The following is a 24,063-nucleotide window of genomic DNA, read 5'->3' as shown; positions in this document are numbered from 1 at the left end:
CTTATCCACTCCACCCTCCTCTCTGACCTATCACCTTCATTTCACCCCCATCCACCCATTGTACTCTATGCTACTTTCTCCCCACCCCCACCCTCCTCATTTATCTCTCCACCCTTCAGGCACTCTGCCTGTATTTCTGATGAAGGGCTTTTGCCCAAAACGTTGATTTTACTGCTCCTCGAATGCTGCCTGAACTGCTGTGCTTTTCCAGCACCACTAATCCAGAATCTGGTTTCCAGCATCTGCAGTCATTGTTTTTGCCTTCTTCACGATCCTATCTACCTATGACTCCACTTTCAAGGAGCTAAGAACCTGCACTCCAATGTCTCTTTGTTCAGCAACACTCCCTAAGACCTTACCATTAAGTGTATATAAGTCTTGCTAAGATTTGCTTTCCCAAAATGCAGCACTTCACATTTATCTGAATTAAACTCCATCTGCCACTTCTCAGCCCATTGGCCCATCTGGTCCAGATCCTGTTGTAATCTGATGTAACCCTCTTCGCTGTCCACTACACCTCCAATTTTGGTGTCATCTGCAAATTTACTAACTGTACCTCTTATGCTCGCATCCAAATCATTTATGTAAATGACAAAAATACATCACGTACAGATTTCATATTATAGTCAGTGGTGTTGTACTCAATGTTATTACGTATATTGTTCTGTACAGCTTTCATGCTAAACTAAGACAAACGTTTCTTCAAAGTCAACATGTAAACATGGATTGGTGTGCATGTAGTTTAATATTTTATTAACATTACTTTATTGAAACTTCCAGCTTCAGATGCACCACAAACAGAAGGTGGCAAGGAGTGGTACTATCTTGTCGGGGTTTTGGTCATTGCTATTGCCTTCTCAGCCTTGATTGCAATTGGTGCAAAATTTAAACTCTTTCACAAATACCTCACCAGCTACAGTCACCAGCTGCTACCAGAGCATGACGCCATCAGCCAAGACCACGACACATTTAGTGCGAATATGCCACGCAGTAATGAGATGGAGAACATCAGAGATGGAACAATGTATCCTCATGGTCTAGATGAAGATGATGGATACATTGAGGACAATTACATTCAAACAGAAGTGAAAGCTGAAGATGAACCGGATATACATGTTTCCATTTAAGAGGAACATTCAACAGGGTGCACCTCAAACTCTATCAAACTGCTCTGTTATTCAGGGTATGCACTATTTTAAGAAAGGCCAACTTATTTCTAACAAGACTCCCAGGTCTTTTCTTTCTCTTCATTACATGTGATAGCCAAAGGTTATTCCTGAATGTCATTGGAAATGTTCTCTTTACTGTTCATAAGAAAAACAAATGTAAATGTTGGATTTAGGAAGAAAAATAGAAAATTCAGCAAACTGGCAACAGATTCATCAGCATCATAATGATGGAAAGGTCAAGTTAACATTCTCATGACCAAAATAACCCTTTGCTTTAATTTGTCCATATCTTTAAAATGATGCAATGCCTGTACATACTCCTCTCCCCAGAGAATTGGTCAGAGATCCAAACTCTTCCACATTAAATAGGAATTCAAAAATACTCCCTCCAATTGAGACATATATTATTTGCTGAAGACCTCTGTATGATGAGGAGAGCGAGAACTGCACAATTGGATGACTGCACTTTTGAACGGAAGGCAAAATTGTGAGATTTATCTTTGAGGGAAAATCTGGAAGTGTAGCAATATAAAATTGAAATAGTGTGGAAAGTACCAGTAGTGAAGAGAATAAAAGACCAAAATGTGTGTCTGCTAAAGTATGAGGTGTGAGACATGAAACTAGGGAAAGGAAAAAAAATTGCAGTAAAATACCTAATCCAATCATAGCCAAAGTGTCTCAATAAATTGCTTATCTTCAATATCCTGCTCATATTGAGAGGCCTGGATCGAGTGCATGTGAAGAAAAGCATACAATGTTGAATACTCCTGATTAATGATTCGAAACTGGTTAGCAACAGGAAGAATGGAAAAATGCAGATTAAAAAGAAGTTTCTATTTGTGGTAGAAGCTAAATAAATACCTTAAATGTAAAAAAAAGTGAATTCAGGAGAATCTTCTTTCCTCAAAGCAATGTTTTCAACAGTGAACCCTATGCAATTCTAAAGGGTTTGATAGAATTTTCACATCAGTTGAATATTGTACCAATTTGTTCAATTTTTCAAGATTTTTTATTATTTTTTAAGAGTAAATAATCATTCATTCCATAGTGTTTAAGAAGACAGCTCACTATCACCTTCTCAAAGTTATTAGGGACAGGCAACAAATGCTGGCTTAGCCAGTGCTGCCCACATCCCATGAAAGAATAAAACATATACAGGGGGAGGGAAGGTCGGAGTGAGGGTTAGAGATCCACAGAATTTCACAAGAGAATGTTAAGCATGTGGAACTGTGAGATCACAGAGTGAGGGAGCATTGCTTTGATGTGTTGAAGCAGCTTCACTCTTCAGTTGATCTGGTCTGTGGTGAGGGACAGTGGAGTGTGATTGTAAGTGAGACACATAAGGGAATCCAAGGAGTAGTAAAGATGAATAAAATAGATGGATTTAAAAGGAAACTGGAAAGCACACGAGTGAGAAAGGAACAGAAAGCAACATGCATAGAGTTTAAGTGAAACACAAAGAGAGGAACTCACATTCAGCATAAACATTAGCAAATTGCCCACAGTGAATGGTTCTGCACTGTAAATTCTGTGTAACATTAATGCAGAGAAGGAATCTACAGGGTCAGAGGTTGGTGGGAGTTGAGCAAACTAATATAGAATGAGAGATGATTTAACATAGCCAAATTGGAAGAAAAAGTTAACGGATAATCAGAGGAACAATAATGGAAAATATTTGAGTGTGAGGTTGGTGCAGTTTAGCACAGCAGCACTCATATCAAGTTACAGGGTTTCCGGACTGTGGGAAAGTGCATACACCCCTACAATGGAAACTGAATGGCATGTAAAGTGCTTAAGGGAAACAAGATATGGATGAATGGTTGAAAAGATAGAGAGCTGAACATTTCCAGAATTTATTTCAGCTTGACAACAGATAACAGTTTTTTACTTTTTGATTATTATGGAGTAGGGCCACTCAAAATATGAGCATGGTAAAATTACTCAGCAGGCAATATTCCTCCACGTGTACATCAACAACATCATTACTGTCATAAAAAACTTCACAAGCTTATTCAGAAAATTGTGATCAAGAGTATAAGGACCATTACAAATGCATCACAGTGATTGTCAGTGAAAGTAAAGAAATGGCAGACATATTGAATCATTGTTTTTTTGTCAGTAGTTACAGTATAACAGCACATCAGACATCTCCAGGAAACTACGTTTGAAATAGATATATAGTCTCACCAACATTATCAAAAGCAATATAACAGTAATGAAGACCCAGTAACACCCATTAGTTGATATGGTCAGTGGTTAAGGACAACAGTGTAACTGCAAGTAAGGCATCTAAGGAGACCCAAAGGTTTGGTGTTCAGCCTTTGCAATTGTTCATCAGGTTTAAGGTTCTTTCAGTTTGTTTGGATGGGAGTGAGGGCTGCAGGGTGGATTGTTTCCTGATGAAGGCTTTTGCTCGAAACATCGATTTTCCTGCTCCTCAGATGCTGCCTGAACTGCTGTGCTTTTGCAGCACTACTCTAATCTCCAGCATCTGCAGTACCCACTTTCGCCTGCGGGGTGGATAGCAAACTGACCATGGTAAAGGAAGCTGTTCAAAGGGAGGGAACAAAAACGAATGCGGCACTAAGTAGGGAGAGTATAGTGAGAGGTGATTGACACCGCTGTCTATACAACTAGGAGAAAACCACATAGTCTGCTGCCTGCTCAGTGCTATGATTCAGGCCAACTGCTCAGGGTTAAGGGGACCTTGCAGTGGAATAATGATGATCCAGTCATCATTCCATGGAGGTGCCAACAACATAGGGAAGACAAGGAAAGAAGTCAGTACAAGGAGCTACGCACCAAATTTTAAAAAAGTAGAACCTCAAAGATAATAAACACTGGATTGTTACCTGAGCCACATGCTAATTGACACAACATACATAAAATTAAAAAATTCCAAATGGGGATCAAGACTTGCGTGGGAGGAATGGTTTCCAATTTGTGAGCGCTGGAAACAGTACAAAGAAATTTGGGATAAGACTGTAAGGGCATAAAGCAAAAGTGCAGAAGTAGGTCATTCAGCCCATTGAGTCTGCTGTGCTATTCAACAAGACCATGGATGATCAGACAACCTGATCAATCCACTTTTCTGCCTTTTTTCCATAACCCTTGATTCCCTGATAGGAGGGATAGACAGTTCACATCTCCTAGCAAATCAACAGATAAGGTAAAAGATTACAAAAATAATAAAAGGATTAAACTAATAGTCCTATTGTGATGGGCCAAAATAAACCCCCTTCAAATATATCAAGGAAGTAACCTAGAGCCTAATTTGTATCTTATTTAAAGGCAAGCGTAAGGCACCGTGTTCTGGATGTAACTCAATTGGTTTCACGATTCAGCTTTCAGCAAAATACACTTTATTCTTACTCTACAGTTAAATACAAAGACAAGAAAGAAGAAATGATGTAACTTTAACTTGATAGGAAAATTTAAAAGAATAATAGATTATTTAACTACTAAACAGTGACTGTTCCAATTTAGTAATACTTCATATTTATGAGTGGCATGGTGGCTCAGTGGTTAGCACTGCTGCCTCACAGCACCAGGGTTCTGGGTTTGATTCCCGCCTGTCTGTGTGGTGCTCTGGTTTCCTCCTACAATCCAAAGATATGCAGGTCAGGTGAATTGGCCATGCTAAATTGCCCACAGTGTTAGGTGTGTTAGTCAGGAGTATGGTTTTGGGTGGGTTTCTCTTCGGAGGGGCGGTGTGGACTTGTTGGGCTCTAGGGCCTGTTTCCACACTGTAGAGAATCTAATCTAATAAACACACCCTAAGCAAAGGCAAATTCGGTAAAATAGATTGTCTCATATGAAATGTTTCTCCAGTTCAGGAGGAAAGAACACCAAGAGAAAATTCTGGCAGAGAGAGAGAGAGAGAGAGCTCAAGTGTTTTGCTGTAGCAGGGCTGCTTCAAAATCCCAACAACTACTGAAAGCCTTCTGTGGGAGCCTGACTCCACCCAATGCTGCTTCCATTGTTCCAAATTTAAAAATAACCCAAGGCCTCACAAACTGTTTACTTTATAGACTTTGAACAGACAGCTGTCCACCTCTGTCTTAAAACCGCTCTTCAAAAAACTCAGGACAAAATACTCTCTTAAAGCCATGGTATCATCACACTATATCTGATTGCACTTAGCATTCAGAACAAATGAACTGATAGCTCAAATAGAAATAAAGACCTACAACCTGATAGCCATTACAGAGGCATGGTTACAGGACAACATTGATTGGGACGTGAATCTTGAAAGGTATGGGACATGTATGATAGGCAGGAATCTGAAAAAAGGTGGTGGGTGTCGCTGTTAGTTAATAGGTGCATCAGCACAAGAGTGGAGATCTAAGCTTTGAAAACCAGGAAGTGGAAGTGGTTTGTGTTAAGGTGAGAATTGACAAAGGAAAGACCTATGGTGATATACAGGCTCCCAAAAAGTAACAAAATGATAGGATGGAGTGTAAAGGAAGAATTAATAGGAGTTTTCAGTAATGTACAGTGATAATCATTGGGGATGTCAATCAACATACAGACTACAAAAATCAGATGCGCAAACATAGCCTCGAAGAGAAATTCATAAAATGTTTTGATGATGGTTCCTTAGAACAATATATAGGGTCAACTAGACAGCAGCCATAGATATTATGCAACAAGAGAGGATTAATCAATGACCATATAGCAAATGTGCCCCTGGATTGCTGTGATCATACTATAACATGCATTCAGTTTGAAGGAGGGACGAGTGGGTCCAAGACTAATATTTTAAACTTAAACAAGAACAGTTCTGAAGGCAAGAAAACAAATCTGGCTAAAGTGAACTCTACACTAGACAAAGGGTTAGGTCAAAAGAGATGCAATTGCAAATATTAAAAGGAATATTTCAGAATAGACAGTTTCGATATATTTCAGTGAGAAATTAAGGTGAGAGAATGTGAATAAATGGTAGGCAGTTATAAGTGTTGTACCATAAGGATCAGTTCTTGGGCCTCAGTTAGCTACAATCTATGTAAATGACTTGGATCAGGGAACCAAATGTATCATTTCCAAGTTTGAAGAGGTGACCAAGAAGGTGGATGAAGGCAGATTAGTAGACTTTGTCGACATGGACTTTGACAAGTTTTTGCATGGTAAGTTTAGATGATGTGGGATCCAGGCAGGGCTAGCAAATTGGATACAAAATTGGCTTGACAGCAGGAGACAGAGAGAGGTGTAGAGGGTTCTTGTTCAGCCTGGAGGCCTTGACCAGTGGTGAGCCACAATGACAGGTGCTGGATCCACTGTTAATCATCATTTATGTAAATGGTTTGGATGATAATATAAAAAGCATGGTTAGTAAGATTACAGATGACATCAAAATTGGTGGCATAGTGGACAGTGAAGAAGGTTATCTAAGAGTACAATGGAATCCTGATCAATTGGGCCAGTGGGCTGAGGAATGGAAGATGGAGTTTAGTCTATGCGAGGTGTTACATTTTGGTAAGACAAATCAGGGCAGGACTTACGCAGTTAATGGTAGGGCTTGGGGACTATTGTCAAATAGAGAGACTGAGGGGTACAAGTATATAGTTCATTTAAAGTAGCATCACAAATAGACAGGGGGTGAAGAAGATATTTGACATGCTTGCTTTCATCGATCAGAGCATTGAGTACAGGTATTAGGATGCCATGTTACGCCTGGTAAGGCCACATTTGGAGTACTGTGTGCCCATCTGGTTGCACTTCGATAGAAAGGGTGAAATTCAACTGGTAAGGGTGCAAAAAAGATTTACAAGGATTGATTTGGATGAGTTGGGCTGAAGGGTCTGTTTCTAAGCAGTATGACTCTCTGACATAAAACTGGACTCCAGTTGTGAAGAGGGTACAAGGAAGCTTCAAGGTAATTTATACAAGTTGTGTGGGTGAGCAAACACATAGCAGATGCAGTAAAATGCAGCTAAATGTTAAGTTATACACTTTGCTGTGAAAAATAGAAAAGCAGATTATTATTTAAATGGTGATATATTGAGGGTAATGGATGTCTTTGTATAACAGGCAATGAAAGTAGACAGCAAGTAATTAGGAAGGCAAATGGTACATTAACTTGCATTGCAGGAGAATTTAGTTTAGAAGTAGGGATGTTTAACTAAAGTTACCCAGCATCTTGGTGATATTGTACCTGAATCTCATACTTACCATTGAGAGAATGCAGTGGGGGTTCACAAGGTTTCCACTGAGGACTGGGAGGCAATATCCCTGGAATGTTAATCCAGAGACCCTGGTAATATTCTAGGGACCCGGGTAAAAATCCCACATGGCAGATGTGGAATTTGAATTCAATCAAAATCTGGACTTAAGAGTTAATGATGACCATGAAACCATCGTCCATTATTGGAAAAACTCATTTGGTTTACTGATGTCCTTTAGGGACGTAAACTGTCATCCTTACCTGGTCTGGGCCTACATATATCTTCAGACCTGCTGCAATGTGGTTGACTCTTAACTGCCTTCTGGGCAATTGGGAATGGGCAATCAATTCTGGGCTTACCCAGTGATGTCCTCATCCCATGAATAAATAATACATCTGGCAGGACTGTCCTACAAGGGGGATTGATTTGATTGAGTCTGTGTTCAGTAGAATTTAGAAGGATGAAAGAGGATCTGATCGATATGTATAAAACTATAGGAGGGCTGAAGCTGGACACATTAGATGCAGGGAAGATATTTTCTGAAAGGATGTAGTCTCAGGATATATGGTAGACCATTTAGGACTGAGATTAGGAAAAGATTCTTCAATTATAGGGTAGTGAACGTGTGGAATTGTTTTACCATAGAAGGTTGTGGTGGTCAAGTAATTGCATATATTCAAGAAAGAAATAGGATTTTTAAAAGATTTTAAAGCCATCAAGAGGAATGAAGGGAAAGCGGGAATATTGCATTAGTTTAGAGGATCAGACATGATCATATTGAATGGTAGAGAAGGCTTGAGCGCTGAATGGTCTATTTCTACTACTCATTTTTACATTACTAAAAGTAATTGCAATCACTATCCATGATTAACCAAAAAAGTTAAGGATATTATGAGATAAAAAGTAGTTAATTATGCAAAGGTGTGTACCAGGCCAGAAGATTGAACAGAACATTTTTAAAAAGTGATGACAGAAAGCTAACTAGAAATATAAAAACAGATAATGCATCCACGAAGAGGAAAAGAGTTAACAAAATGAACTTTGCTCATATACAATATCAGTCTGGGGAATTAATAATGGAAACTAAGGAGATGAATTGAGAAGATATTTTGCATGGGAGGGGAGATTAAAAAAAAACAGGATATGACAGGCCAGTTAGCTTAACATCTGTCATAGGGAAATGTTAGAATCTATTATTAAAGAAGTTGTAGCAGGGCACTTAGAAAAATTCAAAGTAATCAAACAGTCAGCATCATGTGGAGAAAAGGAAATTGTGTTTTATCAATTTATTCAAGCTCTTTAAAGAAGTAATGTACTGTAAATTAGAATTCATGGATGTACTGTATTTAGATTTCCAAATGGTATTCATATGGTACTAAATCAAAGGGTTGTGAAGTAGAGTTTTTGAATATTTTTGAGGCTGATATAGATTGATTCTTGGTAAGCAAGGCAATGAAAGGCATTTGGGATTAGGTGGAAATGTAGAGTTGTGGTTACAATTAGATCAGCCATAATCTTATTAAATGGTAGAGCAAGCTTAAAGGGCTAAATGGCCTATTCCTGCTCAGTAATTCACATGCTTGTGTGTGAATAACATTAAATATCACAAGGATCAGATGGGTTTCTGTCTCACTGTGTAAAAGAAATAGCCAAGGATAATGTGGATGTTTAAACTACTTTTCTAAATTTCTTTTGATCCAGACGCCTTCCTTTAGATTGGAAAATATCACACACTGCAATTTTATTAAATATGATAAAAGAAAACTGGAGAAATAAAGGTAGTTTAGCCTAACATCCATTAATAGAAAATTTGCGATTGTAGTTATGGATAGGGTGACTAAATACCTCGAAAATCCATGACTGATCAGAGAGAGCTATGAGGCTTTATACAAGGGAGATCAAGATCAAAAAATCTGAATGAACATTTTGAAATGGAGACTGAAGTAACAGGCTGGGGATTGTTAATGGATCTTATTTATATGGCTTTCCAGAAGACATTTGAAAAATGTTCATTGCAAGAGTGAATTAGTTTGAGTTGAATCTCAAAGAATTGAAGGAAAAGTATTGACATTATGCTGTAATTATCTGAACAACAAGAGTCAGAGATTAGGGATAATGGCCAGGTCGCCTATTTGGTGAAATGTTATGAGTGATGTCCTACAAGATTTTGCCTTAGTGTTTCAACTACTCACTGGTTTAACTATTGACTTAATTGATGAGTTTAAAAGCTACATATCCAAATTTACTGAAGACATGGAGATAGTCAATGTTGCAAGAAATGTAGATCAAACCATGGTAATGTCCCTATCTCTGAGCCAGGAATCCGGAAGTTGAGCTCCACCTGCTTCAGAAGTGTGATGTAAAATCTCTGGACAGGTTGATTAAAAAATATCTTGGCTCATAAATGATGGATCTTGTGGTGCACTGGCAGTATCCATACTTCTGAGTCAAGAGGTTCAAGTTCATGTCCAACCTGTCCCAGCGGTGTATAATAATATCTCTGAAAACATTGATTAGAAAGTAACTTAACACTGAAAAATGTTGATAGTTAAGTGAATAGATTTCATTGGAGACAACTGTGAGATCACCCATTTTGGATCGAAGAAGGAATGTTTATGAATGGCAAACAACTGATAGCAACACTGGGATGCAAAGAAACTTAGAGGGTCAAGGTACCTAGATCATTAAAATGGCATGAATGGGAAGCAAGAACATAATCAAAATAGAATACTGGCTTTTATACTCAGGATAGAATTAGGAAATACTTCTAGGCATAAACTGATAAAGATTTGGACCTCACTGTGTAATTGGTACTTGGTGCTAGATTGTTAGTTAATTTTAAACCTGAGATTTTTGTTAATCAAAAATATTAAGAGATATGAGGCAAGGGTGGGGAGAGGTTAGGTCACAGATCAACCATGTCTTCAGTGAATGGTGGAACAGGTTTGAGGGGCTGAATGGTCTACTGCTGTTCCTATCTACCTTCTAATACTCACAGAAGAATATAAGAGAAGTTTTCAAATGCCTGTGGACGAGGAAAACAAATTACTTTTATATTTTTCATGACTTTAAAACATCCCATAAGCAATGATGGTACATAGTATTTAAGGAAAAATGTAGTTAAGCCATTGAAATTTGAAAAATGCCTAGGACTAAATGAAACATGCATGTCATAATTACAAAAGTGACTGTTGAGGATATATTGATTGGAATAATCAATGATTTAAAGAAAAAAATTAGAAGTTAATTCTCAATCTTTCCAGATTTAATTATTTTTCCACTCCCCGATACCTGGTAGTAAAATGACCAACAAACAGTCCATTGTTTGTTAAAACTTCTTAATAACTTATTAATGAACTTTCAGAAAGACCTTCTATGGAATTACATTAAATTTGTAATATTGCTAGCTGTGGAAATCCTAATCTCAGTGGGCTATCAGTTCATCCATCCTGTTGGAATTAAGTCAACAATGTAATAGCTGAAGTGGGCATTATTTCAGACCATATTTTTCAGCTATCATTCAATGTTACCATTGGCAGTTTATGGTTGTCTGAGAGAACAGGCTGGACTAGAGATTAAATAACCATCCAAAAAGGCTACCATCGGACTTTTACATTATGTAACAGACACCAGCCCACTGGTACTTTAAACAGATGAACAGCAAAGTGTCACTTAGCTGTATTCTTCATTTTGCTTCATGTGGGAAATTGAACGTTGCAAAAGTTTAGATGCTACACTTAATTATTACCAATACAAAGGAGGCTAAATCCAACTAAAATAGTGAAATAGATCAGTTTCAGTGCAAGCTCCACAAGCAGGCAAAATAAAAGAAAAAAACGTAGGGTGTTTTGTTATTTCTGAAAGCAACCTTAGAGGTTAATCTCATGCAGAAACACAAATAGATTGCTACTAATGTTGTAGGATTTATTTAAAAAAATAAACATAGCTGAGGCAATCAGTCAGAGTTCACAAGTCTGCAGCTTTGCTTTAATTTCTACAGTATTCCAACTCTCTGAAGCTGGATTAATATCCTTGGCCATTATTTCAAACTGAAAAAAAATGCAGCAGATATTGGAAGTCTGAAATGTAAATAGAAAATGCTGGAAATGTGTAGCCAATGCTGCAGCTTCTGTGGGGAAGAGACACAAAGCTGAACCTTTAGAACTGGCAAGAGTTAGAGGTGTAACAGCTGTACACAGGGCAGGAAAAGGAGGGACAGGAGGAAAGAACAAGAGCAAAGCTCTGGCAGAGGATGGAAGGTGGGGGAGATTAAATTGCAAAAGAAAATGTGAATGCAAAGGACAAAGGAATGGTACTATGAAAAAGAAAGAAGCTAAAAATAGGAGAGGTGGTTAGGATTTGAAATTGTTCAACACAACATTGAATCTAGAAGGCTATAATGTGCCCATTTGAAAGATGAGTAGCTATTTCTGGGAGCAGATTTTAAAAAGTGTAAGTGACCAAACAAAGCAAAGTTTGAGTGGAAATTAGATCAATGATTGGGATCAGTTAACTTAGTTGGCTAGACAGCTAATTTGTGATGTAAAGCAATGTTAACAGTGCTGATTCCATTCCCACACCATCTGAGGTTACTATGAAGGGTACAACTTCTCCCCTTGCTTAAGGTGTGGTGACCCTCATATTAAACCACTATTAGTTTTTCTCTCTCTATCTCTCTTTCTCTCTCTCTAATGAAAGAGTAGGACTATCGCAACTTTACCTTTACAGAAGAGAAGTACAAAATGGGCATTTCTACAGATAGGTCAATGGCATGTCATGTTTCAGTTGATAATTAAATTCTATGGAACAATTTCAGCCATCAGAAGATAAAACCAACCAGAATTTCTGTTCATGGCCTTGATAATAAGCAGACAATGATGGGTTTAACACTCCAAGTTCCACATGCACAACATATTCCCAACCGTATTGAAGTGTGAAATTATATTGATATTGGAAAAGACTTATTTTTCACAACTGTAAACTCTGTACTTTTTATGTATCACTGTAGCAGTCTGACACAACATTTAGATCTGAGTAATGTAGTGGTGTCTCACTGCAGAAGACATGTCAGTGTAATATTGCAACGGTATAAGATGTGAAAGCTGTAACAAGAGGTTGTATGTTATATTGGAAGACAAATAGAGACAGGATGGGAAATCAAAGCTCCACTAATATGATCTTATTTAGGAAATGTAAATATATCTGTTTTACACAAGTGATTATAATGCAATGACCTGTATTTGTGATGCATTCTAATAATATTCCGTGATTGATTATTGCTGATTTTGAAATTATGAAAACTACTACAATGTACTGAGTATATTCGCTGCAGCATTCAATGTTCAGGAAATAAAACCAATAATATGTCCTCTTTTTATATAGTATCCTGTCACATCAAAGCACGTCACAGTTGGTTTCCTCGAAAATGTAATCGCCCAATCCTAGCAGCATCTCATAAACAGCGATGAGTTGATCTCATTTTCATGACATTACTCGAGGGCGAAATGTTGTCACAACTCAAGGAAAATGTTCTTTTTTTTCTTCAAACAAAGAACAGAATTGTTAACATTTACAGCAACAGATTTAACCTTTCATCTGAAAGAAACACTTTTGCAAAGTGGAAGGGAGAAGGTAGAATGGAAAGAGGCAAATTAATAGGGAAGAATGGGGAGGTGAGTGAAACGGTAAGGGAAAGGAAAAAGGAAGAGGGAGAAGGGGGAATGGGTAAATGCAAAGGAATAATGAGAGATGGAAGAAGGCAAAATGAAGGAAGATGTGACAGTGAATAATGATAAAGTCCATGAGGAGAGGCAACTAGAAGTGGAAAGGAGCACCAAAGGGAAGGAGAAGGGAACAGAAGGAAGAGGTGGAGGGGAAGAGTTATGGAAAGGAGGTATAGTGAGAGAGAAGTATGAGGATTGGAGGAAGGGTTACAAGGATTGGACAGAAATAGGCAGATGGAGGAGGATAGAGAGGAGAATGAGTATTGGAAAGGAATGAGGATGAGGTGCCGAGTGGAAAGGGAGAAAGAGCAGAGAGGGAAGGGGATGAAGATTTGAGAAGGTTTGGGAGCAGGGGAGGGATGTAATCAGAGTGACCAGCTGCCATGAAATAAAATAATGGGCACTTTAATTGTGGGATTTGATAGGGTGGAGTGGAGGTGATACTGGTAAGCATTTCAGCAGAGAATTTAAAGCACCCAAAATGTATGCATTATCTTGATCACAACATGATCATTTCTCAGTTGGCTAAGTCACTTATACTCCTTTCACATCACTTAACTGAGACTGTCACATGCTGGAAGTATGGTTCAGAAGATGTTCGTCAAGGAACATGACACTGTTTCACTTTGACAAAAGGGCAGTCTTTTCCCTGGTGTCAGAGAGTTTAGGGTGAGAGGGGAAAGATATAAAGGAGATCTAAGGGGCAACTTTTTCACACAGAGGATGGTACATGTATGAAATGAGCTGCCAGAGGAAGTGGTGGAGGTTGGTACAATTGCAACATTTAAGAGGCATTTGGATAGGTAAATGAATAGGAAGGGTTTGGAGGGATATGGGCTGGGTGCTGGCAGGTGGGATTAGACATGGTTGGGATATCTGGTTGGCATGGACAGGTTGGACCGAAGGGTCTGTTTCCATGCTGTACATCTCTATGACAATCCCTTAAAATACAGGAGAGCTGGCCACTCTGGGCAGAGTGGGTATGGAGGAGGAGCACAGAGCAATGGGGAGAAGGGTGTGAAAGGAGGTGAGGCAGAGAGAAAGGACCGATGGGGAAAGAAGATGTTTTCCCCTGTGGGAGAGTCAAGGACCAAGGGCCTAATCTCAGAATAAGGTTACCCAATCAAGACAGCGATGAGGAAGAATTTCTTATTTCAGAAGGTCATGAATCTGTGGAACTCTTTACCACAGAGGGATGTTGAGGCTGGGTCATTTGGCATATTTAATTATGAAATAGATTTTTAATCAATAAAGCAATCAAGTGTTACAAAGAAAACACAGGAAAGTGGAATGTTATAGTGCTCATTGCCAGTTATAGAAACGATTTGGATGTGAATATAGGAGGATGGTTAGTAAGATGGCCAAGAAATGCCAGATAATGTTTAATTTAGATAAATGTGAGGTGTTACATTTTGGTAAGTCAAGTCAGGGCAGGACTTATACACTTAATGGTGGGGTCCTAGGGAGTGTTGCCAAATAAATAGACCTTGGGGTGCAGGTTCATAGTTTCTTCAAAGTGGAATCATAGGTAGCCAATGCATTGAAGATGATGTTTGGTATGCTTACCTATAGTGGTCAGTGCATTGAGTACAGGAGTAGGGAGGTCATTTTGCAGCTGTACAGGACATTGGTTAGGCCACGTTTGGAATACTGCATTCAATTCTAGTCTCCCTGTTTTAGGAAAGATGTTGTTAAACTTGAAAAGGCTCAGAAAAGATTTACAAGGATGTTGCCAGGGTTGGAGGGTTTGAGCCAGAGGGAGAGGCTAAATAAGCTGGGGCTAATTCTCCCTGAGCACCAGAGGTTGAGGAGTAACCTCATAGGATTTTATAAAATCATGAGGGGTGTGGATAGTGACTAGTCAAGGTCTTTTCCCTACGTTAGGGGTCCAAAACTAAAGGGCACAGCTTTAAGGAGAGAGGGGAAAGATTTAAATGGAACCTAAGGTGAGGGTGAGGTGCAACTTTTTCACACAAAGCATATATATGAGTTGCCACAGCAAGTGTGGAGATGGCTACAGTTACGACATTTAAAAGGCATCTGGATGGTTATGGAGCGTTTAGAGGGATAAGAGGCAAATGGGATTAGATTAATTTAAGATATCTGGTCGGCAAGGACGTGTTGGATCAGAAGTGGTGTACAACTCTATGATTCTGAATGGGAAGCAGACTCCATTGACTGAATGATCTATTTCTGCTCCTAAGACTTAAGCCCTTAGGAAGGGTGAGGAGGAATGGGGTGGACTAAAGGGCAGAGCCAGGAAGGAGCATCCATATTCACAGCAACATTGGCATCTCTGTCTTGTGCACAGAATTGTCATTGACTGTGTCTGTATCTAATGCATCCATGGCTCTGCATTCTAGCATCTCGATTCCCCCTGTGCTGTGCTGTGCAGTTCAGTATTTGAATGTTCATGTGCTGTGATGATACACGGACGGATGTTCGCCCCCGTTCCATGCGATCATGCTCCCGTTGCCTGGAGTTACAAAAGCTGTCGGTGTCGGTGTCCATGACGCGGAGGATACGGAAACAAGTCTAACCACGGCGAGGCGACAGACAGCACCCTACCGGCAACTGGGACTTGGCTGGTTCTTGAGCTGCTCGGAGGATCATGTCAGCCTCGGCTGTTTTCGTTCTCGACCTCAAGGGGAAGGTAAGGCCCGGAGTGTGAACCTCACTGGGTGTTTCAGTGCTTCATAAGCGGCGAGATAGTGAGGGAGAGTCTGAGAGAGGGAATAGGGGGGCAGTCTACCTGAAGACACAGGTGACCCTGCGTCAGTTTCACCTGAGCTTTGCAATTTCACTTGCAAGGGGGGAGCTCAGTTCGCTCAAACGTTTGAAAAAACTTTTAAATCAGGACCAAAGTTGTTTTCTCTACCCCCGCCCCCGGGTCTGAGGGAGTACATTTTTTTGTTTTGGCTGTAAATAAAATGGAGAAAAAGTTCTGCCTGGAATTCAACACTAATAAGGATTAGTTTTCATCATGGCTGTTTCTTTCGGTCTGTCCTTGAAACTCCTCCCCCCCACCCCACAGAGTGATGTCCGGGGCTTACTTGTCGGATTAGTTGCTTCGTGATGTCTTTTCAATGTGTGCAGGGAAGTCGCAAAACTAATAAGGAGCGCTTTACCAGCTCCCCTCCCCACCCCACATCAGGGGTCCCTGATGGAAGACTCAGAGTGTGAGCACTCCCACCTCCCAGGGACTTGCAACCCTCTGTATGTTTGCCAGCCCGAGGATTGCTGCTGATAAAACCTGTTTACATTTTCATCTCGAAACATCTGTGCTGCTGCCGTCACGCATACAAGACACTATAGACTGAGGCTCAAGTGAGTTGGCCAATGTCAGAGAAATGTTATTCCAGCTGAAATAGGATCCAAGTCTCTTGTCCTCCTTTTGAGTGTCACGTCCTGTGCAAAATTCCTCTCTGCGTTAACCCTTTCCTGTAATTATGGGGCTAAAGTACAAGGGGCCGCCTCCACAGTGGGCAGCCTGGAGCCTGCTGGGATGGATATTCTGTTCCACATCGGAGACCAAATGTAAACGTTTCACCTCGCATCTCAGCTGGGTTCGCAGGGGCCGACCTGACCTTCCAGTCACCGCCCATTTTAATGCTCCTTCCCATTCCCTTTCTGACATGACCATCCTTAGCCTCCTCCATTGCCACAAATTGAAGGAACAGCACCTCATCGTCCGCCAGAGCAGCCTACAGCTGAAGCAGGGAAAGATCACTAAGCATTACAGCCATTGAGTTATACAGAACAGAAACAGACCCTTGGTTCAAGTCATCCATGCTGACCAGAAATCCTAAATTAATGTAGTCCCATTTACCAGTACTTTGCCCATATCCCTCTAAACCCTTCCTATTCATGTACCCATCTATATGTCTTTTCAATGTTCTAATTGTACCAGCCTGCACCACTTCCTCTGGCAGTTCATTCCATATGCATAGCACCCTCTGTGTGAAAAAATTGCCCTTTAGGTCCCCTTTAAACCTTTCTCCTCTCACTTTAAACCTATGCCTTCTAATTTTGAACTCCCCTACCCAGGAAAAAAGACCTTGGCTATTCATCCTATCCATGCCCCTCATGATTATATAAACCCTTGTAAAGACACCCCTCTGAAATAGCCCCAGCCTATTCAGCCTCTCTATTATTCAAAATTCTGTTCTATCATACAATTCCATAACCCTTGTCCAAGAAAATGCTGAGTAAAATGAATCAATATTCTGTGGCGTTGAGAAGGTTGAGAGATGAATTTAAGGCCATGGCCATCCATTTGGGTGGCTGAACTGTGGCAAGAATAGGAAATTGTCCTGATGTCAAACACAAGACAGAGCTTAATGTTCTACCTCTCTGGATTCTGCACAAGCTTTTCTCTGCTCTTCCTTGGACAGTTCACCCACATCTGAAATGATTTACCATCAAACCAAATCTTTTTGTCTTGAACTGTCATGGGCATCTCTGGGAAAAGTTCAGCCATTGTGAGCAAAGAAGACTGCCTTACAGGCTATGCTGAATTTAGAATTACAATATGTTCGTCAAGCTGTAATTTAATGAATAGGGAACACATAAAATTAGCAAAATAAGTAATAGCATTTATATTACAATAAGATTATTATCCCCCCCCCCCCCCCCCCCCCCCCCCTTGAAATATCTCAGGCACTGGCTTTTACCAATGTATCAGCTTGCGCTTATGTGTGCTTGCCACATTAGCACACCAAAGCTTGCTAAACCTTGTTTTTGTTTGTTTTATACTGCTTGGTGCTGACCTATTGACAGCATTTTAAGCTTTTGTTGGTATGTAATGAAAAAAAGGGACTATTTATCCACAATATAGATTTATTCAGCTGGAAGCTTTCAAACACAATTAACTTAACAAATTCTCCATGTATCTTCAGCTGCCTCGATCTGCTGAGGTTTTATCTCCACCCACTTCTAATTAAGACCATAAGACGTAGGAGTGGAAGTAAGGCCATTCGGCCCATCGAGTCCACTCCACCATTTAATCATGGCTGATGGGCATTTCAACACCACTTACCCACATTCTCCCTGTATCCCTTAATTCCTTGCGAGATCAAGAATTTATCAATCTCTGCCTTGAAGACATTTAACGTCCCAGCCTCCACTGCACTCTGTGGCAATGAATTCCACAGGCCACCACTCTCTGGCTGAAGAAATGTCTCCTCATTTCTGTTCTAAATTGACCCCCTCTAATTCTATGGCTGTGCCCACAGGTCCTAATCTCTCCATCTAACAGAAACAAATTCCCAGCATCCACCCTTTGTAGGCCTTGCATTATCTTGTAAATTTCTATTAGATCTCCCTCAAAATTCCTTCTAAACTTGAATGATTACAATTCCAGGATCCTCAGTTGTTCATCGTATTTTAGGCCTACCATTCCAGGGATCATCTGTGTGAATCTCCGCTGGACATGCTCCAGTGCCAGTATGTCCTTCCTGAGGTGTGGGGCTCAAAATTGGACACGTTCTAAATGGGGCCTAACCAGAGCTTTATAAAGTCTCAGTAGCACATCTCTGCTTTTATATTCCAACCCTCTTGAGATAAATGACAACATTACATTTACTTTCTTAATCATGGACTCAACCTGCAAGTTAACCTTTAGAGAATCCTGGACTAGCACTCCCAGATCTTTTTGTATTTTGGCTTTATGAATTTTCTCACCATTTAGAAAATAGTCCATGCCTGTATTCTTTTTTCCAAAATGCAAGACCTCACATTTGCTCATGTTGAATTTCATCAGCCATTTCCTGAACCACTCTCCTAAACCATCTAAATCTTTTTGCAGCCTCCCCACCATCTCAGTACTACCTGCTTGTTCACCTAACTTCGTATCATTGGCAAATTTCACCAGAATATCCCCAGTCCTTTCATCCAGATCAATAATATATAAAGTGAACAACTGCGGTCCCAGTACTGAACCCTGTGGGACACCACTTGTCACCGGCTGTCATTCCGAAAAAGAATGTTTATCCTAACTCTCTGCCTTCTGTCAGACAGCCAATCCTCAATACATGCCAGTAGCTCACCTCGAACACCATGGGCCCTCATCTTACTCAGCAGCCTTCAGTGAGGCACGCTATCAAAGGCCTTTAGGAAGTCTAGATAGATAACAAACACTGGGTTTCCCTTTTCTAACCTAATTGTTACCTCTTCAAAGAATTCTAACAGGTTTTTAGTCACAACCTCCCCTTACTAAATCCATGCTGACTTGTTCTAATCCAACGCTGCACTTCCAAGAATTTAGTAATCTCATCCTTAATGAGAGATTCTAGAATGACAACTGAGGTTTGGCTAATCGGCCCGTAATTTTCCATCTTTTGTTTTGACCCTTTCTTGAACAAGGGGATTACAACAGTGATTTTCCAATCATCTGGGGCTTTCCCTGACTCCAGTGACTTTTGAAAGATCACAATCAAAGCCTCTGCTATTTCTTCAGCCACCTCCCTCAGAACTCTAGTATTGGGAGCAGGAGATCTATCAATTTTTAGACCTTTTAGCTTTTCTAGCACTTTCTCTTTTGTAATGGCTACTATACTCAACTCTGCGCCCGACTCTCCTTAATTGTTGGGGTATTACACATGTCTTCCACTGAGAAGGCTGACACAAAGTACTAATTAAGTTCTTCAGCTACTTCCTTCTCTCCCAGCACTAGCCTTCCTGCATCAATTTGGAGCTGCCCAATGCTACATTTGCCTCTCGTTTGTTTCTTATGTATCGAAACAAACATTTCCAATCATTTCTAATATTATTGGCTAGCCTACCTTCATATTTGATCCTCTCCTTCCTTCTTTCTCTCCTTCTTATCCTCTGTTTGTTTCTGTAGCCTTCCCAATCTTCTGATTTCCCAGTGCTATTGGCCATTTATAGGCTCTCTCCTTTTCTTTGATACATTTCCTGACTTCCTTTGTCAGCCATGACTGTCTAATCGCCTCCCCCTCTGTACAGTGTCCTCAATTACACCTAGAAACTCCTGCCATTGTTGCTCTACTGTCTTTCCCACTAGGCTCTGCCTCCAGTCGATTTTCTACAAGTCCTCTCTCATGCCCCTGTAATCACCTTTTATTTAACTGTAACACTATTACATTCGATTTTGCCTTCACTCTTTCAAACTGCAGACTGAACTCTACCTTATTATGATCGCTGCGTCCTAAGTGTTCTCTTACTTTAAGATCTTTTATAAAGTCTGGCTCATTACATAGCACTAAGTCCAGAATAGCCTGCTTCCTTGTGGGCTCCATCACAAGTTGTTCCAAAAAGCCATCCTGTAAGCATTCCCTTTCTTCGGATCCACTGGCAACATTATTCACCCAGTCCCCTGCATATTGAAGTCCCCCATGATCACCTTGACCTTGTCTTCTGACATGCCCTATCTATTTCCCTGTAGATCTTGCACTCCAAGTCCTGACCACTGTTAGGAGGTCTGTACATAAATCCCATTATGGCATTTTTGCCTTTGTGGTTCCTCAACTCCACCCACACAGACTCCACATCCTCTGCTCCTATGACATTCAGTGTCATAGATTTAATTTAATTCTTAAGTAACAAGGCAACACCACCTCGTCTGCCCACTTCCTGTCATTTCTATAAGTTGTAAATCCTTGGATGTTTAACTGCCAGTCCTGAACCCCCCTGCAACCACATCTCTGTGGTGCCTACCACATCATAATCATTCACGATGATTTGTGCCGTTAATTCATCTACTTTGTTACAAATACTATGAGCATTCAGGTAAAGCACCTTAATGCTAATTTTCTTATCCTCATGATTTCCAAAATCTCTAGTGATATGTCCTAAATTGTCCTTTTTTGCTTCATTCCTAGTCTGCCTTGAACTTAAACCCTGCACACATGCCAACCTGCTGCTTATCTTTCTACTTGACTCCATACTCCCTGTCACTTTCCCTTCCCCTTTCCCCCCCCCCCCCGACTCACAAGTTTAAGGTCCTAGTGACCACCCTTTATTCCATAACTCTTTTTAAATTTGGTTAACCAAGCTGAACTGAATTTGTTTGGAGTTGAAATATTTACTTTGGCATTGAAATCTTGGCTTGCTTGACCAGCAGCAGCCTAGTCAATGGCACCCTCTCACACTATCTCTGTCTCATCCACTCCATCATTCTGTCTCTCTCATCATATTCTGGTTCATGCAGTGTCTTTTGGTTGCCAATTTCTTTTTACATGTCATTACTGATTCTTAGGTATCCACCTCATACTCATTACCCAGTTTTGGCATTGACATATCTCTATTTAATTTCATCAATAATTCCAGTTTCTTGGCTGTTTCCTTTATGTGTGGCCACCTATTTTTTTTTGACATGATTGCTTTAAATGTGTTGTCCTTCACAGTGTATCATTGCCACTACCTGTATGAAAACATATCTTTTCTTTTAACCTGCATAGTGTTATGCATTTTATTAGTCATTTGGGTGCTTTTATGCGGGTCATGTCATGTGACTGAGTTAGTTCAGGTGGGTCAAGTTCTGCTCCACTGTGAGAAAAAAATGGCCAGTTTTTGAACAATGCAGGTTTTCAGCTGTCCAGTTGTGAGATATTGGATTTGACCTGCATCAGCCTCATGTAGCTTAATGCCTTTGGTTAACAAAACATTATCTATCTCAAGCTTAAAATTAACTGTGTTCTAACATCAGTTGCCATTTGGCAGAGGCTAAATCAGATTGGAGAAATTAATGTGTGGAGTACAAACTCATGTGGATTCAGGTTTGTAAGGTACTGACACCAGTGTTGGGAAGAATGGGATCTGTATTACTGTGATGACATCTATCTGACCTGTGCTGTGACCAGTGGCTGTGGTTTATGAGCTGCATAACTAGTGAAGTACAAAGGCTTGTAAACTACCCAGTATGGACAAGGGATCAAATTTGGGAAGAAATAGTAAGTTGAAGTGTAAACACAAAGCAAAGAGAAAGATATTAATATCAGAATGATAAATGGACCTTGACAGGAATGGATAGAAAGTACAAGACTAAGAGTAACTTAACAAATAAAGCTAGAGGCTATAAGAAGAAAATGGACTTGACCTGTCCACAAAGACCGTTTCCTCCGTGACTACCTGGTCAGGTCCACACCCCCCCACGACCCACCCTCCCATCCTGGCACTTTCCCCTGCCACCGCAGTGTTTTAAAAAATTCTCAAGGTCAGGTTCGTAGGAGAGTAGTCTGACACAGAACAAACGACCAAGAGGCGAGTCTGCTAGAATATGGGCATTTTATTCCCCGCAGCGTCGCCACAACGGGTCTGGCTTATACTCACTCTACATGTTACCGGAACTGGGAGCCGTCAGTTCTCGTAGAGCGGTTGCCAACAACCCACGCTCGGCGGTTAAACGTAACCCCGGAGCAGACTCACCGAACTGGAGACTTTTCCAGCTGATATACTCTTTTCCAGATATAAACATTCATGTGAACAACAGAGCAAGGCTAAAAAACACATTCCATTCTGGTTACATACAGATAAGAAGATTCACACGGGGAGGTGTGTAATAAGATTCACACGGGACTAAGCAACACCTCCATTCCGGTTAGATTCACACATGTATTGGGACATAATGTTTAACCGTTTCACCACATTCCACTGCTTGGCCCAATACATGTGTTACATTATGATTCACACATGTATTGGGACATAATTTTTAACCGTTTCACCACATTCCACTGCTTGGCCCAATACATGTTGTCTGGACTTGTCCTACCTGCCTATCTCCTTTTCCACCTATCCACTCCACCCTCTCCTCCCTGACCTATCACCTTCATCTCCTTCCCCACTCACCTATTGTACTCTATGCTACTTTCTCCCCACCCTCACCCTCCTCTAGCTTATCTCTCCACGCTTCAGGCTCTCTGCCTTTATTCCTGATGAAGGGCTTTTGCCCGAAACGTCAATTTTGCTGCACTTCGGATGCTGCCTGAATTGCTGTGCTCTTCCAGCACCACTGATCCAGAACTGGTTTCCAGCATCTGCAGTCATTGTTTTTACCTCATTGTGCTAAGTGTGGCACAGTTGTGTGTATTGGATTTTACATATTTTAAAACAATCAGTTCTTTGCAGTCAAAAAAAGAGCATGTACATGCACTGCGCCTAGTTTAAATCAACAAATAGCTTTTAGACATTTGCTGGTTCATTTCTCAGGGAAATGCCACTACTGGTTTAAAATATGAACAGAAACTGGCAGTTAATTGTCAAACATCATTAACTGGTGCTATTTTCATGGGAACAATCAGTGTCCAGTTAAAAAACGATCAGCATGGTATAAATATTGGTTTCCCCTTAAATTGTCCTGATGAGTGTAAGATAGAGTTTTGACGAAATGTATTTTTTCAGCAATTTTCAAGATAAGATGATTTCATAGTGAAGATATCCATATGTAAAAGTGGTAATAATATGATTGATTGAGGGAGGCTTAGTTTGAGGGAGAAAGGAAAGATTCCAAGGCTGTTTCTTTTTAAAATAACTTAAGTGTAAGGCAATTAAAAGGGCATGTAAGAAGAGCTAGCTCAGTGAATTGCCAAATTAGATCTATAGAAAAGAAATGGCAGATCTTTAAGGGGATATTTCAATATACAAAGAATATTCCAAGGGACACATCCACCATTCTCAAATCTATCTTTGATCAGTCAGCTAATGCTAAAAAATACTAATCCATCCTTTTGTGAAGGGCAGGTCGTGCCTCACAAACCTTATTGAATTATTTGAAAAGGTGACGAAGGAGGTTGATGAGGGGAAAGCGGTAGATGTGGTATATATGGATTTTAGTAAGGCGTTTGATAAGGTTCCCCATGGTAGGCTACTTCAAAAAATACGGAGGTATGGCATTGAGGGTGAGTTGGAGGTTTGGATTAGGAATTGGCTGGCTGGAAGAAGACAGAGGGTAGTAGTTGATAGTAAAGGTTCATCTTGGAGTGCAGTTACTAGCGGTGTTCCGCAAGGATCTGTTTTGGGACCATTGCGGTTTGTCATTTTTATAAATGA

At 40.3% G+C, this 24,063-nt stretch overlaps 2 protein-coding genes across 2 annotated transcripts in view; both read left to right on the top strand.

Annotated features, from left to right (window-relative positions):
* The window catches only part of c11h1orf210 (chromosome 11 C1orf210 homolog), a 49,465-nt gene extending 44,722 nt beyond the window's left edge, over positions 1-4,743 (top strand). The window contains exon 5 of the mRNA XM_043698904.1: positions 781-4,743. Coding sequence (XP_043554839.1) covers positions 781-1,127 — 347 coding nt within the window. The 3' untranslated portion in view covers positions 1,128-4,743. The remainder of the gene's footprint in view (positions 1-780) is intronic.
* A 10,757-nt stretch (positions 4,744-15,500) lies between these two features.
* LOC122554226 (AP-1 complex subunit mu-1-like) overlaps positions 15,501-24,063 on the top strand; it is a 59,963-nt gene continuing 51,400 nt past the window's right edge. The window contains exon 1 of the mRNA XM_043698899.1: positions 15,501-15,709. Coding sequence (XP_043554834.1) covers positions 15,668-15,709 — 42 coding nt within the window. The 5' untranslated portion in view covers positions 15,501-15,667. The remainder of the gene's footprint in view (positions 15,710-24,063) is intronic.

Source organism: Chiloscyllium plagiosum, chromosome 11 (genome assembly GCF_004010195.1).
Source record: "Chiloscyllium plagiosum isolate BGI_BamShark_2017 chromosome 11, ASM401019v2, whole genome shotgun sequence".
In the NCBI taxonomy this organism is placed as follows: Eukaryota; Metazoa; Chordata; class Chondrichthyes; order Orectolobiformes; family Hemiscylliidae; genus Chiloscyllium; species Chiloscyllium plagiosum.
The sequence above is the reverse complement of the archived record's forward strand: the minus strand, read 5'-3'. Positions and strand labels throughout refer to the sequence as shown.